Source organism: Ictidomys tridecemlineatus, chromosome 15 (genome assembly GCF_052094955.1).
Source record: "Ictidomys tridecemlineatus isolate mIctTri1 chromosome 15, mIctTri1.hap1, whole genome shotgun sequence".
Classification (NCBI taxonomy): Eukaryota; Metazoa; Chordata; class Mammalia; order Rodentia; family Sciuridae; genus Ictidomys; species Ictidomys tridecemlineatus.
Window position 1 is genome coordinate 8,260,849 of NC_135491.1, and position 20,571 is coordinate 8,281,419.

General features: G+C 42.1%; 1 protein-coding gene across 1 annotated transcript; it reads right to left on the reverse strand.

The window, feature by feature from the left end:
• Positions 1–4,054: 4,054 nt before the first annotated feature.
• On the reverse strand, positions 4,055–14,863 carry LOC101963557 (sulfotransferase 2A1). Its single transcript, XM_005336600.4, has 6 exons — positions 14,661–14,863; positions 13,397–13,605; positions 12,511–12,637; positions 9,014–9,108; positions 7,090–7,267; positions 4,055–5,188 (listed from the first exon to the last, which is right to left on the reverse strand). The coding sequence occupies exons 1-6, from the start codon at positions 14,794–14,796 to the stop codon at positions 5,076–5,078; spliced, it is 858 nt and encodes a 285-aa protein (XP_005336657.2). The 5' UTR covers positions 14,797–14,863; the 3' UTR covers positions 4,055–5,075.
• Between the last annotated feature and the right edge of the window lie 5,708 nt (positions 14,864–20,571).

Sequence of the window (20,571 nt, forward strand, 5' to 3'; positions counted from 1 at the left end):
AGTTAATGCTATAATATCCCTTGAAGATGCTGGTAGGATTTCCCCTTCCTCTACTGTTTACTCTTTGTTTTCCACTATACAAAGTCTAATCTGGAACAAAAAAGATCCATTCTTCATAGGACATATCAGGGTACATACAGGATTGCCTGGGGCCCTTAGTTTGGGCAATGATTTAGCAGATAAAACTACATATGACATACACATTTTTTCAATACTAAAAGAAACTACAAATTTTCACAAATCCTTCCACGTTAATGCTAATACATACAAAATCATTTTAAAATAACTAAGGAACAAGCTAGACATATAATAAAGCAATGTCAAAATTGTGTGACCTTTTTACCACAAATTAATCTTGGAATCAATCCTAGAGGACTGATACCTAATCATATATGGCAAATGGACGTCACACATTCGACAGAATTTGGAAAATTAAAATATTTGTATGTTACAGTTGACACTTCTTCCAGATACTTGATGGGCTCCCTTCATAAAGGAGAAAAAAAACTAAAGATATTATATCTCATTGCTTACAAAATTTTGCCACTGTGGGCATTCCAAAACAGTTAAAAACAGATAATGGCCCTGGCTATACTTCTACTTCTTTCAAGCAATTTTGCTCATCATTTGGCATTACTCATATAACAGGTATCCTGTATAATCCACAAGGACAAGGCATAGTTGAAAGAGCCCATCGAACTATTAAAATGTACTTACTAAAACAAAAAGAAGGAATTGGGAAGGGATATAAATCCCCCAAAAATAAACTTAACATAACCCTTTTTACTCTAAACTTTTTAAATTTGGATTCATTAGGGCTTAGTGCTACAGAAAGGCACATGTGTCCAAAAAAAATGTACTTGGGAAGGATATTCTAACTGGACAATGGAAAGGTTCTGACCCAGTGATTGTCTGGAGTTGGGGGTCTGTTTGTGTGTTTCCACAGGGAGAACAGCAGCTGATTTGGATTTCACAGAGACTAACCAAAGCGATTTCTACAGACCAAAAAGAAGATGATTTGGCTCAAATCCATAACAGCTGATATCCAGAACTCCAGTTTAGCTATCCTTACATCTGCAACTATGGTTCTCCCACATCTGGAGGCTATGAATAATGAGCACCATTAAGGCCTATTTCAATCGTAAAAAACCTTGAGGCTTACTTGTGAGAATACCTTCAAACCCATATGCAAGTTACAGGAAGAAGGACGAGATATCAAAAGAAGAGTCAAACCCAGCTGGTAGAAAGGATGCTTTTTTCAATTTCATTTTTTGAGCTCATACAGACTTAGGTTAATGTTTTTCTGATCAGTTTTATTTTTTGATCAACTGTGGAGTTTTTAAACATTACAATGGAGATTTCAACTGTGAAAAGCTACAAAGCCTCTACTATTGTGGTATGTGTGCACATTTGTGTTATGTGTTGTTTGTTATGTGTGCACACTTGTGTTATGTATTGTATGTCTGTATGTGCATATGTCCATATGTCATTTATGAGGAGCGCTCATGAAAATTTAAAAAATGGATCCAAATATCTTTTATTCACGTGATTTAAACAGTTTAATTTAAATTGAGTAAACAGTTGAAAGTAAAGATATCTTTAAAATTAAGCTTACAAATTTTTCTAGGTGTTCAAAATGTTGATGTCTATGAAATAGTCTACCTAATTTCAGAAATTTACAAGGATTGTTTTAAAATATGAAGATTAACAGATCTGTTTGTTTACTTTCACCTTTCCTTTTCATTATATCTCATAATTCTCTTCAGAATAATGTACTAGATTGTTCAGAGGATTGTTTTCTCAGTACCTGCTGGAATGCTACATGGTTCTCTTTAGCCATCTTTGCCAGAATTCCTGCCTTCATCCCAGTGCCAGTGAAGACAAAAATAGAAGAGTTTCCAGTCCTTCAGAATTACAGCTACCATCATCACAGCTGTTGCTGTTTCTGCTGCTGCTACTACAGCTTCTGCGATAGCTATCACAACAAACTGTACAAACTGCTGCATCAATAAGTACTCAACAAGTAGCACAAGAAGCTGCTTACAGAACGTACCTGGACTGTATCACTTATATGCATTATGAACTAATCTATGGATAATTGTAATAGTACCAGGGTATCTTTGCTGACAGTGTCATTGGTGGTAAAATTTTTCCAAAGGAGCTGTCTATGGCTTGGTATCATGGCATTTTGTATCCTCCTCCTTCTGCTTGTAGCAAGTTATTTATGGTGCTTGTGTAAAAACCACTATGGTCGTTATCCACAAGTATGGCTATATATGTTGAACTGCAGTCAAAGATGGGTGAGATCCAATTACAATGGTACCAACCTAAGCCAGGAGGCTGATGATTTGAGGTCAGATCATCCAATGATGGGTGAAGACCATATGTAGTATTGGACAACCTAAAACAGGCACAGTCCCTAAACCACATACTTGTTGTTTAATTAAACAAAAGGGAGGAGATGTTGAGGGCCACAACCAACTTAAGATGGTGCCTGGCAGTTTTCCAGGAGGAGTGACTTGTGAGGCAAAGCCACCGAGCCATTAAGATGGTGGAGATTCCTTATTGCCTTTTTGCTGTATCTAGATGATACTAATTGAATCAAGCTGTGTGAAATCAGTTAGGTATATATACCTCTACTGTCTCGTAATAAAACGGCTCTCTCTACCGTGAGTGCCCGCTCAGTTCCCACTGAGTTTCCCTGCAATAAAGCACTTCCTGCTTCAACCTTCAAGTTGCTTGTCACCTCCCGGGTATTTGGCCCAGCCAGACTGCAGCACCACCCTCTGGCTAACTACTTGTTGACTTTGAGGGTTGAACATCTGAACAAATAACACAAAAGAATTCCTGAAACTCCATGTATTTGAATTTTTGAGTGGGCTTCCCTCTCAAATTACCTCCAGAGCTGAGGAGAAGCCACCCTCATACAACCCAGGTGGCCTTCCTGCCATTCCACAAATATCCCAAATGTGTCTCCATTTCAGGTCACTTACATGTTGGCTCTGTGTGTCACAAGTGTTCCTGAAAGATGGCAGATGGTTCTCTCTCCCTCTCTATTCCTCATGTCTTAGCAAAGCCCTGTCGCTGGCTCAGAAGGGCCCTTTTTATCACTATCTAAAATGGGGACTATGACAACTCCATCTCTCCCCTCACCATGACGTGATATTCCACAGTGGGTGTCTCTGCCTGACTCCACACTCTACATTTGATCCTGACCTAGGTTGACATTCATTTCTGTGAATGTGAAGTTATTATCTTTCTCCTCATCGGCACTGCATACTCTAGGATGGTGGGACTTGGCTTTAACAATCTGCCTCCAGTCAGACAAGACACTCCCTGAAAATGGGCATATGGCCAACCACCATTGGATGGATTCACAGGCCAGGACTTCCTGAGAGATTTGGTGTGAGGAACTAGGGACTCTATGTGGAGAGAGCATTCAGGCCCAAACAGGGCAGCTGTGGAGCTGTGAAGAAGAATGACTGTTGCTGCCCCTGAGCCTAGTGCCCGTGACCTGCTCTGTGATCCTCATAAGTAATGTCTGATGTTCACGTCTGCCAGAGAGTAGGGGAGAATGATATCCAAAGACTTTTCTGTGGCTAACCTTCATAACCGTGTGTTTTTACCAGTTAGTTTCTTCCCATTAGAACTTCTGATTCTGAAGACTTGAGAGCCAAGTTTAGGCCTTGCTGGAAATGATGCCCGGGATGTCCAGTTGCCCAGCTCTGCTGCACTGATAACAGTGTGAAAAGCCTTGTTGGTGGGCTGTGGGATAACCCTTACCAAGGACTTTGTGTTCAATGGTGGGAGGTGGGATTTACAAATTAATCGTGGAAAACCATAAATAAAATACACTTATTGTGCTTAGATTGCATTTGGTTTGATAGAAAATCCTGGGGTCTCTGTCATGGTGAGCTTGAACATTGATGTGGTTTGTCACTATCTTATGTAGATTTCAATTCATTTGCGTATAGACTGAGGAGTAAGATGCAGGAGACTAATACTACATAGCTCCGATGCATGACCTCCAAATTTAGTGAATTGCACAGTGAACTAAAAGCAATCAGAGGTAGAGTTTATTTGGACTTTACCTTCATTACAAGATTATGGAGAAAAATTTCATAACACCTACTAGGGGCCAATGAGTGAACAATCCAGTTCAGTTCTAAATGTATCCTAGAAAACTCGTACCTTTGTTTGTGTCACGCTTGCCAAATAGTGCTTCAAATATGGGGAAATTGGTCAGGGGGAAACCCAGCGTCACTTATAGGAGAACAGGAAACTGTGTCCCAAGTCTCAGTCAATTCCTAACCACTCATTACACCTCAGCTCAGATAAAACCATGGGTTAAATGCTGAGTAGAAATGAGAGCTCAGAATATATCCTTCCTTTCACCACTGATGTAAGATTTATAAGTCCCAAACAGAGAAATTGTTATTTATGATGGAAACACCACCAGGAAGGAGAATAAACTACTCTGGAAATTACACTCCTCCAGATCCTCATCATAACACAATCTGGAGATGCACATAAAGAAAAGGAACCCTAGGAGCTGCTTCATTATATTTCTTGTTTTAAGAATGAGATACAATTCTAGGTGATATTCATCTTACATTGGTAGACTTCTGTCTGTTTAACATTATACATGATTTTTTAAATGCCAGGATGTGACAAAGTGAATAGGGAAATTCCAGTCATTTTTACAAGCAAGTGATGAGAGAAGCAAAATACAGGATCCAGAATGAAGAAACAAGTTTTAAATTCTGTCAAAGCTTTGTAGGTACACATGGGAGTTGGGTTAATGCAGAGAAACCCACCCATGAGTGGAAGTTCATTTCCATTTCTGATTCCCCTTCCCACATGCCCCTCCCCCTCCATTCTCCTCCTCTAACCAACTAGAATTCCTTTTGCTTCTCGATTATTTTATATTTCCTTTGTTCTTTATGGTATCATATCCTCCCCGCCCCCTTTTCCTTAAGAAGTGGTTTTTATGTGAAGAACACCTCAGTCCTGAGCCTGTCCCAGGACAGGAAAACCATCACAGTGTCCATGGAAGGTCCTGGATCTGTCAGAGGTTACTCCCATGGGAACAGCCCTTTGGGGAAACCCAACATCTTCTCCTGGTAAACTTTATCAAAGGCCTCAGCTTGGGCCACTGTGAAGTGATTCTTCCAGTCCCCACAGATGCCTGGAAAACATGAAGTAGACACAGATCAGATCTAGGGAGAGGTCTAAAGAGAGCTACCTCCTCCCTGCTCTGTGTAGACAGCAGAGTGACCCCTGGGTCATTGGTGAGGCCTTCTCCTACCTGGACACCATGTGCATTTCCCCTTCTACCTGTCTGGAAAGTGTGTCCTGACTGCCCTGCTCTCCCAAACCTTCCTGCACAGAATCCACAAGCAACAATCCTGTCTATAAATCAGAACATCTGGTCTATAACTAAGTCTGACCACTTGTTTTTTGAGCACTTTGACCCAAGCTAACAAAATTTCTGACCTGGGTGATGAGAGCAGGTCACACCTAGTCTCTCTGCTTTGGCCAATCCCTGTGATCAGTTCTTCTGCACAAGGAACCCATGTTGACCCCTTGCCAAATCCAGTGGCTCCAGTCCCTTGTGGCTCAGAGTCTCCCAGGATGTCCAGTCTCTTTCAGCCAAGTTCCCTGGTGCTTTGAGGCTCTAGGTGTAGGGTCCTTGTTGGTTGGGACTCCATCCTTGGGACTGCCCATTTCCTCTAAGCTCCATGACACAGTCTTCTGATTCAGCTTCAGACAGGCCAGGCTGCCCCCTCCTCAGGGTGTTTACCTTTCCTGCTCCTTACCCCAGAGTGCTGACCTAGCAGACACCTTGAGCTCTGTGCATTGGCCTCACTCAAATATTTACTCCATTGCAGTGACTCAGTGGGGCTCTCAGCTCAGAACCCTACATCTCCATCCTCCTTCATAGCAATGATCAAACATGAGATGTTCTGTGTACTTCCTTTTTGAATGCGCATAAGGTATGCATTTCTAACGTATTAGGGTTTGAAATCATTTTCACAAATTGCCTAAGAATTTACTGCAAAAAGGAATTACACCGTATATGCTCAATAAATATTTTTTGAAAGTACTGATAAAGAATGAGGAATAGACTAGCATAATACCCTGTTTCACAGTCAAGTATTTTAAAAACTCCCTGGAGGGTTTACCCAGTGTCGAAGTAGTGTTGGTGGAATGGATGCTAAAGATATGGACATGATTCTTACCCTTTACTTATGTGATTACAACATTATTTGTCATATAAAGTAATTTTCACATAGCAGACCAATCTAATTAATTACTAAAACAATAATAATAGATAACCTAATGTAAGATATGCTTGTAAACAACACACTCAGATGAATATAAAGTAGCAGCATATGTCATATGTTATGGTTGTCCTAATACAACACACGACTCCTATTTTCATAGTCATCTTCATTAGTAGAATAATCTTTACTGATTTCTTCTGCTAGGCCTGGGTTCCTCCTCAAGTCCCTTCCCCATCTCTGTTTTATGGCTCTGTGCTCCAGGCTCACCGGGTGGCAGGAATCCTGACGTCCTGAATATCCCTTGAAGCATTTAGTATATTGATTCCTTGGGTCTCCATTTCAGATCCATGTGAACTGAAGGAACTTTGCAAAACAGGACCTGCCACTACTTGGAACAGACATTTTCAATAAGCCTGAATCCAAGGGTGGGGACATGATTCATTTTCCTCACAGGAAGGAGGCCTTACAATGTCTTATAGCTAATGCCCTCCTCTCTACTCTCTCCAATCGAATCTTTCTTTGTGTATCTCTCTCTCTTTAGGGCAGTGCTCTGTGGTAGTCACCACTGGAGTGGCCCAGACACCACCATCTCCAGAACCCCCTTCTCCCCAAGACTGAGTCAACCTTCTCCAGGTACCTGCAGCCCATCCCAGTCCCATGAACACAGCTTTCCTGAAGGAAACGAGAGGCTCTGGGCCATGAAGGATTCAAGTTGAAATGTCCCAACATCTGCATTCTTAGTGCCAGGGGCAAACACAAGATGCCCACATAGTCTAACCCATTCTGAAACCAGGGCATTTACCTTTTCTTGTAATTTGAAAAGGCCCAGTAAATAAATCCACAGGCAACATTTCAAAGTTGGACATCTTGTTTTGTTTCATGACTTGGAAGGAGCTGTTCTTGAGGACTGAGTCCAGTTCTTCTGGAGTCAACTTCTTTCCCAGGAACTGACAGATCCTCTCTATGGTGCTTCTTGGGTCCTACATGTGAACATGAAGAGGGAAGCTATGAACGGGCAGCAGAGCAGGACCTGGAGGATGGGAAGGGGTGTTAGGAGGGCTGTGGGGAGGAAGAGGAGGGGAATGACATCAGGATGGGAGAAGCCTGCTGGGGACGCCAGAGGAGGGAGACACAGACAGGGCCAGCAGAGGGCGTGAGGTATGTGGTGACCTGAAGATCACAGGGGCTTCCCAGGAGGCTGAGTCAGGACACCCCAAAGGCAGGGGCTGGGGTTTCTAAGGAGATGCCTGAGATTTCAAGATAAGGCAGGGAGACAAAGTCCCCAAAGGCTAATCCTCACCCAAAGTGACCCTGCGTCCCTTGACTGGCACTTAATAACACACAGGGCTTTATAATATCTCCTTAACTTGACCCCATGGTTATCGATGGGTTTCCCTGGGAGATCACAGCAAGGGAACAGGTCATTATGAGAAGAGAGGATTTCCTTGGAGACCTAGACCTCCTGTCCGCACCAAAGTCCTTTATTATAGTGATGTTTTAGGGAGCCCCAGTCACTGAGTGACAAGAAGACCCCACGGTGGCAATGATGTAAGAACATGTTGTTGGTTGGAGAGGAGAATCACAGGGAGTGTGCAGCTTGCTGCTGAGGTGGCTGAAGGTGGCACCAAGGCTCCTCCCTGAGGACCAACCTCATGCTGAGGACACAGCAGAACAGGAAGCAGCTGCAGGAGGGTGACCAGTGTCCCTTCTCCAGGGGAAACAGATGCATGTGCCTGTGGCACCTTCTCTGTCCCCAAGACACACCCACATGAGAAGTGTTTTCTAAGGTCTGCTCACTCCTTTACTTTTTGTTCGTTTTGACCACTTATGAAAAAGCTTCTAAATATTTTAAAGCTTTCTATTCCATATGGACCTGTGAGCCTCCCTCAGAGCACTGTGCATCTCTGTGCAGTTCATGGACAGTTTTTTCTGCACCAGCAGAAAAAAATAGCATTAGGCTAAGTACCTGCTCAATGTGTGACAATCCAATCAGTGTAAGTTTCACATCTGCAAAGTCAGATGACAGTATTTATTTAGTTGGGAATATTCAAAATCCTCTCCATTTTCTATTTTAAAATATATACTTACTCTTCTCCACAGTCCCACCCTGTGCCTCAGATCACGGGAAGTCATTGCTATTCCCAGCTGTACCCTGCCCTCACCCACCAGGGCTGAGGTCATCCACAGGCTCTGCCTGTTACTCCAGCCCCTGACCCCTCGCAATAGTCACCTAAAGTGGCACCTCACATTCATGTCCCTTTGTCAGTCAAGGGGGAAGCCAGAAAGGTGGACCTAACTCTGGGATTAGTGCTTTCTGCCCCACCCCTTCTGATGGCTAGGTTTCTGGGAACAGAGGAGCCCTGCAGGCAGAGACCCTGGCAGCCCTAGTGGGTGGCATAAGTCGTGGCACTCTGGTCAAGGAGTCTGATGCTGCCTGCCTGTTTCCCAGATACTCGGGAGGCTGAGGCAGGAGGACCAAGAGTTTGTGGGAGGGCGTCTCAGATATTTCAGGATGCAGTAGTTTGGAAGATATGAAGGAAGAGCTTGGGCTTGGGGAGGGTCTCACAGAAGCACAGAAGTGGAGGTCAAAGTCTCATCTCCTCTCAGTGACCTCCACAGCCTATGCTTTGACAGGGAACATGAAGGGGAGACACATAGAACCAGGGACTTTGGGGAGAGTGAGGATGTTGGGGTGCTGTAGGTGCCAACTATGAGAGGGGGCTCACCTTCTGCAGCTCTTCATAACTCAGCAGCAGGACGTTTTCCCTGTGTCTCATGGACATCCAGCCACGAATGTGCTCGAACCATGATCCATAGAGCACTGTGGGGCAGGCACAGGGGTGCAGGTTACACACTGCCAAAACAGGGCTGTACCATCCGTGTTACTCTACACACACTGACAGCTTGATTCATGTATCATTGATGAATGCTACTCAAACTAGATAATGAAATAGAGAGGGGGATCTTTCCTGAATTCATTCTATGAAACTAGTCGTATTCTGATACCCAACTGGGAAACACAGATCAAGTAAGAAAACAATAGACCAATATTTCTGCTGAACACAGATACAGAACAGCTTATTAAAATATTAGCAAATCCTATTCAGCATTAAGATTATACTCAGGACATGTTGTGTTCACACTTTAAGACTATATGTCACGAGATGTTGATTTCAAACCAAGGATGTAAGACTGGGTGACATAGGGAAATCCATCAATGTTCACCCATCAATAGAATTTGCCTTGACAGAGGAACTTGGCTGAGCATCATGAGGGCTGTGTGTAACAATCCCCAAGCCAACATCATGCTAATCGTGGAAAATCTAGAAGCATCTCTCCTAACATCAGGAACAAGGCAAGGATGTCCACTTTCACCACTGCCTTTCAACAGAGCTCTAGAGACTCGAGCCAGAGGTGTTGGCAGAGAAGGGAATCAAAACCTCACCAGTGGGAAAGAAAGAAGCCGCGTGATCACTGTTTGCAGGTGATAGGAGGCTCTGCTGTGAACACCCAAGAACCTTTCCCCCAAAACTCCTAGAACTGATCAATTGAGGAAAATAGCAACATACAAAATGAACATGCAAAAACAAGCACTTTTCTTCATCACGAGAATGAATCTGCTGAGGAAGAATTCAAGAATGCAATTCCATTCACAAAGGTTTCAACAAATACCCAGGTAGAGGAATGTGATGGTGCAAACCTGTATCCCATATACTCAGGAGGCTGAGGCAGGAGGATTGAGTGTTCAAAGCCAGCCTCAGCAACTTAGGAAGGCCCTCTCTCTAAATAAAGTATGAAAAGGGGCTGGGGATGTGGCTCAGTTGTAGAGCACTTGACTAGCACCTTCAGAGCCAAGGGTCTTAACCCCAGTGCCATAATAATAATAATAATAATAATAATAATAATAATAATGCTCAAGTTATCATTTTTAAAATTCTATCCAGTCTCAAATAATACTGAAGAGGTATAGTAACAAAAAAGTGTGCTAATATCAAAACATTCACTTAGATCAGTAGATTAGAAGAGAAGACTCAGAGACAGACCCACACAGATGGAGTCAAATGATCCTCAAGAAAGGCACCAAAAGCAAATGTTGGAGAAAACAAAGCCTATTGAATAAATGGTGCTTGGAAAACTGAATATATATGGTTTGAAAGATGAAGGTAAATCCTGCAGAAAAATCAACTCCAAGTGGATCAAAAACAGGAATTAGACCATAAACACTGTAACTACTACTGGATATCATAGTGCCTATCCTCCGACCTGTAGGTGCAAGTGTTACTTCTATAAGAATCCTAGTGTTCAGGAAAGAAAACCAGGAGTTGATAAATGGAGAGGCTCAAGTTGAAAAGCTTCCCCAATGCAGGACCACTGTGTTTCTGCAACCTGTATACTCAGAAAAATGAGAAGCCATATCCCATCTGATTTAAACATATGATATGTCAGTTATTGTACTGTCATGTATAACTAATTTAAAAAAAAAAAAAAAAAGGTTCCACACAGCAAAGGAGATGAGACAGAGAGAGGGCTCACAGAAGGGAGCAAAACCTTTTCCAGCTAATTTTCTGAGAAAAGATTTACATCCAGAACTTAAAAAGAATTCAAAAATAAGTTTATTATTATTATTTATTTCTTCTAATGAGTTATACATACAGCAGAATGCATTTTGATTCATTGTACACCATCGGAGCCCAACTTTTCATTTTCCTGGTTTTAGACGATGTAGAGTCCCACCATATCTGCACTCTCATATGGACTTAGGGTAATAATGTCCATCTCATCCCACCATCATCCTGCCCCCATGTCTCCTCGCCAGTTTTGCCCAAAGTTCCTCTCTTCTTCCCTTGACCACCACATTTGCCCCTTTTGGTTCAGCGTCTACTTACCAGAGAGAACATTTGGACTTTGCGTTTTAGAATTGGCTTACTTTGCATAGCATGATATTCTAAACCTCCATCCATTTACCTGCAAATGCTGTAATTTTATTCTCTCTTAATGCTGACTAATAGTCCATTGTGTATAAGTGCCACAGCTTCTTTATCCATTCATCTATTGAAGGGCATCTAGGTTGCTTCCAAGTTTAGGTTTTGTGAATTGAGCTGGTATGAATACTGATGTTGCTGTGTCACTATTGTCTGCTGATTTTAAGTTCTTTGGGTAAAGACCAAGGAGTGGAATAGCTGGGTCAAATGTGGTTCCATTCCAAGTCTTCTAAGGAATCTCCATACTGCTTTCCAGAGTGGTTGCACCAATTTACAGTGACACCAGCAATGTATGAGTGTGCCGTATCCCCTAACCACATCCTTACCACACTTCTTGTTGATTGTATTTTTGAAAATTGCCATTATGACTGGAGTGAGATGAAATCTTAGAGTAGATTTAATTTCCATTTCTCTGTTACTAGAGATGTTGAACATTTTTTCATGTATGTGTTGATTGATTGTATATTTTCTTCTGACAAGTGCTTGTTCGGTTTCTTAGCCCATTTATTGATTGGGATAAGAACAAAAATCTTAACACAAAAACCAAATAACCAAATCAATGGATGGAAAATCACAATCATTTATCAAAAGAAGAAATACAATGGCCAACAATTTTATGAAAAAAATTTCAACATCTTTAACAACCAGAGAAAAGCAAATAGAAACTACATGGAGATCTTGTCTCACTCCAGTTACAATGGCAATCATCAAGAACACAAATAGGAATAAACACTGGGAGGGATTTAGTGAAAAGGAGCACTTACACTATTGGGATTGGAGATTAGTACAACACCATGGAAATCAGTCTGAAGTTTCCTCAAAAGACTAGGAATGGAGCCAGCATGTGCCCTAATCATAGAGCTCCTTGGATCCATCAAAACAAAGTCAGCACACTATAGCAACACATGCCCCCCAGGTGGATAGCAGTTCAACTCCCAGCAGCTGAGCTCTGGGACCAGCCTTGGTGTCCACTGACTGATGAATGGATATAGAGAATGAGGTTCATACACATAATGGATTTTACTCCGTCATAAAGAACTAAATTATGTCATTTTGAGGAAAATGGATGGAACTGGAGACCAGCATGCTGATTGAAACAAGTCAGACTCACAGAGTCAAGGGTTGTCTGCTTTCTCTCATATGTGGAAAATATGCAGAAGAAGAAGAAAATAGGTATACCACAAAACAAGAGAAAGATCAGTGGAGTAGAGGACAGAGACCTATATGTGAAGAACACTCACCGTTTCCTTGCATGAACCATTGAAAATACTGTTCCAGTGACTCTGGTTGCTTACATACTTTTGTCATAATCCAGTGATAATAACCTGACACAAGAACATCTTTGGGATTTCTCATGATATATATCACCTTAAATTAGGGAAAATGAGAAAATGAAAAATCAGTCTCAGTCACTCATTTCCCACCTTGATCTTGATCTTTCCCCAGGCAGTTCTTCCTTAATCTTTATTAAACTTGATGGGTTCCTTTAATAAATTAGTTATAATGTTCAGTCACCAAATATATATTATTATTATTATTTTAATTTGCATATATCAGCAGAATGCATTACAATTCTTAATTTGTTAGATCTTGGATATCCATGATCTGTACTGATCACCCATCAGCCATGGGGAGGCTGGAGAGGCTGCTGATCACAGAGCACAGTGACGTGAAGAGGGCTGGCGTCATTACCTAGCTAGCCACGACTCCTAGCAGTCCCCTGGATGTGAGCATTCATCAGTGTATGCAGGTCTGCTCCCCACATACAGGCAACACTGACTTGGGTGCTTCCTTGTACCCAGCAGGAGGCTGTGATTGAGTGAGAATTGGCAGACATCTGTAAGAGCTGTATGCTGGGACACTCTAGTGTAGATGCAGTTATAATTCTGGTTACACATGGAATGTGGTTTTCTAAGATTCTGACTTTAGCCAGTCATATTACCCCTGAATTCAGGTGAGGCTAATCGGCAGAATGGTCCACATCCTTGCATGCAAGTGTGGTCTGGTTGTGGCCGCTGGGAATTGCAGTCTCACCAAACTACGCAGTGAGCACTCAGCCCAGCAGATCTGCAGGGTTAACCTGGGCACATGGAAGGGGAAAACATGGGCTGAACATTAGGCACTGACCTTGGCCTTGGAAGTGAATAGAGACTTGGGGAAGAGATGGAAGGGGAGGTGAGAGGACATGAGCCGCGGGCCTTCTCTCTCATTTAAAAGTTTGTAACCATTATCTGTCTCTATCCAGGGTGAGCGATCCCAGAGGGGCTCAGATCGAATCCACTTGGTATCACCATGGGAGTGAATCAGGCAGAGAATTTCAACCAACCAGTGGGTTCCTAGATATAAAAGGAAAAGTGACAGTCGCTCACTTAAACCTGGCTTGTGAACAAAACTTATGATAAAATACATAACATGCACTTTACCATCTGCCCATTTTAAGCATGCCATGGGGTGGTGCTGGGCAGTGTTCAGCATGTTCCTGCTGTTGCTCAGCCGAAGTCCAGAAGCTTTTTGTCTTGAAAAACTGAAACTCTCTGCTCCTTAACAACATTTCCCTACTAATTCCATCTTTCAGGCCCTGGAACCCACCCTGAGGCTCTCTGTTTCTCTGAACTTGACTACACTTTGCCCCATGGATTCCTATACTATTTGTCCTTTTGTGCCCATCAGACTGCACTTATCAAGAGGCCCAGTATTGACCTATATTGTAGAAGGGGTCAGCCTGTCGTCCTGGTTAAGGCTGAATCATACTCCATCGTATCAACTCCCCATGTTTTGTTTAAGCACTAAACTACCAGTGGATTTTGGGCTTCCAGCCCTTGGCTCTTGGCTGAGATCCTTCTAGTATGTCCCAACTTCCCTTGACTTTCCAACTTCGTATCCCTTCAAAGGTCATTGGTCCCAATCCTCGCCCAGTTTACAGTGCTCCTGCCCCCAGCCCCTCTCCTGTAGGTGCATGACACCTGTCCTTTCAGTCCCTTGAATTTTCCAGGCTCTTTCTGATTCCCAGGCTCTGTCCACACTGACCCTCCTGCTCTACAGTACCCCTCCACCACATGACCTCCATTCCGACTTTTCATTCCTGATGAGCTGGTATTTCACCAGTAGGTCTTCACAGGTCACCCTCTTCCGCCCCCTTCTCCTGTGCCACTACACAAATGCCCAAATCTGCTTACAATTCACTCCTCTATCTCCCTCTCATACCTCAGATGACCACTGCTGAGCACTTATGTCATTCTGTCCTAGTCTTGATGCAAGTGGCCTGGGGCACTGCCCCTTCTTCCCCAAAGCAGGGGTCCCTGGCATGGAGAGGGCAGGCCATCCATCTGCTGAGTAAGAGAGGAACGCAGCCACCGCCTTTCCCATGATGGTCCCTGTCCTGTTTCCTTACCTGATTTGGGGTAGGTCACCAATACTGTGTCTTCATCCTTTATCACAAACTGAGCACATGCTTCTTTCAAAACTTCATAGCTATAACCCACCACAGGGAAACGTATCCCTTCAAACCACAAGTAGCCATCTGTCATGGTGATGAGCTCTCTGTGCGAGGTGCAGGGGTTCCTGCTGTGGCCACCATTGGATGTTGGAGGAGGTACTGGGAGGCTGGACTTTGAAGTAAAGTCAAAAGAATCATTAACTTTTCTTCTTGTCAAATTAACTGGGTGATTAAACAAAATAGTGACTGGTGATCAAAATTTCTTGGCATTGAGCAATTTTGGACTCATTCAGGGAACCACAGGATCAGGATCTGAGCATGAGTTCATGGAAGGGACCCCATAGCAAGTGCTGCAAAATAACCCACTGAGGAATCCGTGGGACCTGAAGAAAGCCTTTTTTGTTGTTGTTTATATGTGTTTTGAAGAGTTTTCAAAATACAAATCTTACATGAAATCAAAAGACACAGTGTAAAAATAATGGCCTGGAAGGACTTTGTGGATCTGTGGATGGAAGACCCTTGACTCTAAAGGACAAGAACCTGCTTCAGGGTCAGCAGACAGAGGGGTGGACTGTCACTGACTCCAGGGTCCAGTCCTCCCTTTGCTCTGATTAACATGTGGGAGTGGGTTGCATGGTGTCAGGATTTAGGGACTGAGATGAGAGAATCTTCATATCTACCACATCAAAGATCCATGGAAGCTCTGTGTCATCCTTGGTCGAGCACTCTCAGTGCCCAGAGGACTCGGGGACCAACAGCTCCACATATTCAAGCAACACGCCCATCCAGGGTGCCCATAGATAGCGACCTACTGATTCCAGGAATGCTGAAAGATGCACCTACATTTTTTTCAGTTCTCATGGGCTTCTGTCAGCTACAAGGAAACCCAGCTGATCAATGACGTAAACCCCACATTGAAGGCAACGGGGTTTCATGTAGATGTTGATGATCAGGAAAAAAAAACACTTTCCACTTTTCCTGCTGATTCCTGGGAGAATCTATAGACTGAGCACTTGTGTGTTGAACTAGAGCTGTGGACACTGAATCTAGATCTATGTGGCCACAGACTGCTGTGTGCATCCTGGGGAGAATGACCAACAGTTAGGGCATGGGTATTCGTCAGGCTGAAGGCAGAGAGGAACTGAAGCAGGCAAAGTTGCAGGGGTACATGTGCTCTGGACAGCCCAAACACTGTGCACATCAAGACCAAAGAGCTACTTTTTATAAAAGGGGAAACTCTTTCCTGAGTTTTGTTTCATTACAGGATTGCCAAGTAATTCTAGAGAGTTATGACAATCACATGACCCTCTGAGTGCTCAGTAGTTATGGAGTGGTGACATGTGTCTGAAGCACTGTGCACACTTAATACGTTTCGCCAGTTGCACCGTCCCACCAATCCCATGGGTTGAATGAGGAAGTGTGGACACCACCCAGATGACAGAGTAAAATGGTGAGCTTTCTAATGGTTTAGTGGTGCACTGTGGTGACACGTAATAGTTGACTTCATTTTGACACAATCATACATGCATGGGATGACATTTTGTCCACTTCCGTCCCTAGTGGCTGTGATGTTCCTCCCCCACTTTTCCCTCCTCTATCTGCTAGTATTTATGTACTTATGCTTCATAGAGATGCATTAAGGTGGGGCCCACTGTGCTGTATTTATAATGCACACTGCATGATTTTGTCCATTCCACTCTCCATTTTCTCACCTCCAGTCCCTCCTAACCCCTCAGTGTTTTTCGTCTTCTCCACTGATATTCCCTCGATTTTGATGATACCAGAACACCTGCCACACACACTTCTCACCTTTACTTTTTTCTTGGTTCTCCATATGAGCCAAAACTTCTCACCTTTCACTTTCTGAGTTGGCTTATTTCACTCAGCATGACATTCTCCAGTTCCATCTATTTCCTGGAAATGCCATAATTTCATCTTTTGTTATGACTTAGTAATACTCCTCTCTGTGTGTACACCACATTTCCTTAATCCGTTCTCCTGTTAATGGGTACCTGGGCTAGTTCCAAAACTTGGTTCTTGTGAGTTCTGCTGGTGTATACGTTGATGTGGCTGCATCACCACAGTATTCTGACTTTAGAGATGGATAAATGCCAAGGAGTGGGATTGCTGGGTCACATGGGGTTCCATTCCTAGTCTTTGGAGGAATCTCCATAGTTCTTTCCTGAGCAGTTGTACTAAGTTTCAGTTCCACCCACAAAGTGTGAGTGTGCCCTTTCCCCACATTCTCCCCAACATTTATTTTTTGTGTTCATGAAGATGGTCTTCCTGAGCAGAGTGAGATGAAATCTCAATGTCGTTTTGGTTTCCATTTCTGTGATTGTTAAGGATGCTGAACATTTTTTATATATATCTGTTGTCCATTTATATTTGGTCTTCTAAGAAGTGTCCTTTCAGTACTTTTGGTAAAATGGTTACTTTATTGGAATGAGTCCCTGTGTCAGCAGTGTGTTGACACATATTGTTCCTCTGAAGCACCCTCTGCCTCCAATTGTCACCAGGTGTGACACAGTCATGCTCTCTGCTGGATCCCACAGTGTCACCCGAGTCCATGCTCAGTTCTGAACTTCAGTCCATGCCTTGTCCTGGACCAGTGCTATGTCTGAGGGACAGCAGAGTCCAGCACCCACTGGCCTACCATGATCTATGCATTGCAGTACACTTGTTCCTGGTGATAAGCAAGTTCATGTTCTATAATGGAAAATGCTGAGTTACCCCTGAGTCAGTGCTGCACTGGCCACAGTTATCCCAGTGCCCTCGAGTGCCTGCTGTGTACCGTCTGCAGTTATCCCTGGTGGCACGGGAGGCTCTGACTGTACTGCTACCATCTGTCCTTCCTGTCTAGTCCCTCTGCTGGGACTCTCCAAACATGTCACCCAGGAGTTTCCACAATGTAGTGTTACAAACCACCATGAAATGACTGTTAGTATTCCAAGGAGGAATTCCTCAGCACCAGCTTGATCAATAGCAGAATTTATTTGGGAACTCAAGTGTGGGCTGAAGGGTCCCTTGAGTCACAGAGAAAAAATATTCCATCCAGGCAGGTGAAGGGTGGTGCCCCTTCTCCGGGAACACACTTGGGGCTGTAGACCACGGTTGTGAGCCTGCAGACTCCCCAGGGTTGGTTCTGCTCTTTGTTTTCTAGTTTCTCCAGCATTTTTAAGCTGGATTTTATCAAAGGCTTTTTCAGCTTTTGGGGTGATGGTGTAATTCTTGTCCTTATTCTGCTCTGTGAGGAATTACACTTACTGATTTATGTATGTTGAATCGACTCTTCATCTCTCGGGGGAATCCCACTTGACCATGGTGCCCCACCTTCTTGATCTGTTTTGAATGCATTTTGTTAACAGTTCATTAGGTATTTTTTGTGTCTATGTTTAGAGAGAAATGGGTCTGTGGTTTTCTTTCCTTTTTCTATGTCTGGTTTGTATATAAGAAGGATATCAGCTTCCCAGAACAAATTTGGGTGGGTTCCCTCCTTCCCTCCCTTTCTATTCCATGGAATGATTTGAGGAAGAAGAATATAAGATTTTATTTCATCGAGCGCTAGAATTTGGCTGAGAACACAGCTGGTTTGGGGTTTCCCTTTTTAGAAAGCTTTTAATTTCTGCTTCAATCCCATAGTTTGATATTGGCTGTTTAGGTTTTCGATATCCCCATGTCTCGATTTGGGCAGGTCCTATTGTCTAGAAATTTGTCAGTATCTTCTAGATTTTCCAGTTTGTTGGAGCATAACTTTTCCAGACAGATTCTACGGATCCTCTCAACTTCAGATGTGTCTGTGCTGGTAGCTCTTTCTGAGTCTGTGAGTCAGTGGATTGAGTTCTTCTCTCTCTTTCTCTTGGTTGGTTTGGGGAGGGTTTATCAATCTTCTTGATCCTTTCACAGAACTAACTCTGTTGTATTGGTTCTTTGAATTGTTTTTTATTCTTGATTTCATTAATTTTGGCACTCATTCTAATTATTTTCCATTTTCTAATTATTTTGAAATTACTTTTTTTCTTCCTTTTCTAGTGTCTTGAGGTCTAACATTAGATTATTAGGGATCTTTCTGGTTTTTTGAGATGCACGCACTTAATGCTATAAACTGTCCTCCATATTGTCCCAGAGATTTTATGTTGTATGTCTTTTTCTCATATGTTTCTAATGTCTTTTTTAATTAAATTTCTCCTTTGACTCATTTCTCACTCAGAAGCATAATATTTAATCTCCAGATGTTAAAATGACTTGTTTCATCTTATTGATTTCTGTGTTTTCCATTATAATATGATATAAGGAATGATTGCTATTTTTTAATATTTGCTAAAACTTGCTTTGTATTTTAAAATATGGTCTATTTTCAAAAGTCTCTATGTACAGCTGAGAAAAAATTGAATTCTATTTTTGATGAATGAAATATTCTAGAGATGTCTGTTAGGTATACTTGATTAAATATATATATTTCTCAAGAGTCTTTCCTTAGTTTATGATGTCTGGATGACCTCTCTATTGGTTAGAGAGGTATGTTGAAATCACACAGTGTTATTGTATCAGGGTTCATATGATTCTTTATGTGAGTCAGGAATATTTTATGTATGTAAGTGCACAGATGCTTGGGACATAAATATTTACAATCTTTATATCTTTTCATTGGATAATTCCCTTATTTAGTATGATGTGACCCTTGTCTCTTCTGACTGAGTTTGTCTTGAAATCTGTTTTGCCAGATGAGATAGCGATTGCTGCTTGTTTTCGGTTTCCAATTGCATGGTAAATCTCTTTCCAGCCTTTCACCTTCAGCCTGTGGGTGTCCTTGCCTGTAAAGTGGGTCTTACATGGTGGGGTCCTGTTTTTTAATTCATTCTGCCAATGTCTGTGCTTGGATTGGAAAGTTTACATTCAGTGTTATTATGGAGATGATTTTTATTTCCTGATATTTTAATTGGTTTCTAATTCTTAATTCAGACTTGCTTCTTCTGTAGTTGACTACTCATCCAATGAAATTCATCCTGCACTGGCTCTGATGTTAATTTTCACTTCTTCTGCACGAACTATTTCATTGAGTGTGCCTGTAGTGCTGGTTTAGTGGTCATGTCTTTGTTGTTCATTTGTTGTTTTTAGTCTCTGCTTACCATGAAAAGTTTCTATTTCATCTTAAATTCTGAAGGCTTGCTTTGCTGAATACAGAATTCTTGGTTGGCCTCTGTTATCATTTAGGATTTGTGTATATTACTCCAGATCTCCTAACTTATAATGTCTGGACTGAAAATCCAGTAGAACTCTAATTAGCTTACTTCTAAATGTGACCAGCTTTTTCTCTTACAGCTATAATTCTATCCTTGCTCTCTACATAAGACATTTTCATCATAGTGTGTGTTGGAGAGGAAGGTTGGCATCTTGTATATTTAAATGTGCCTTTTGTGTTTGTGTTTCCATGTTGTTCTCAAGGTTTAGAAATTTTTCTTTTATTATTTCATTAAAAACATTGTGCATTCCTTTAGTTTGTACTTTAATGCCTTTTTCTATGCCAATGATTCTTAGACTTTGTATCTTAATTTTGTCCCATATTTATTGAATATTCTGGTCATGACCACTTAATATCTTTTATTTATCTTTTTGAGTTTGTAGAATTTCTCTTGAAGGCCTGAGTACCCATCTTCAAAGTAGTTTCATCTATTGGTGATGCTTTCAACTTAATTTTCAGTTTAATTTATTGAGACTTTCATTTCCAGAACCTCTATTACTTTATCTGAGTGTTCTTTGATTTCCTGGATATTCTTTCTGAGTCAGTTCCTTAGATTTTCTTGTAGTTGATGGAAAATTTTAATTATCAACTTTTTTAATCCCTTGGCATTCCCTCCCCTGTTGT

Excerpts from the sequence above, each read along its gene's own strand:
- LOC101963557 (XM_005336600.4), bottom strand. The coding sequence starts at position 14,796 with ATGACAGATGGCTACTTGTGGTTTGAAGGGATACGTTTCCCTGTGGTG. Across the intron at positions 7,268-9,013 it reads GTTATGAAGAGCTGCAGAAG|GACCCAAGAAGCACCATAGA; the intron begins GTGAGCCCCCTC and ends GTTCACATGTAG. Across the intron at positions 5,189-7,089 it reads TTTTCAAATTACAAGAAAAG|GCATCTGTGGGGACTGGAAG; the intron begins GTAAATGCCCTG and ends CATGTTTTCCAG.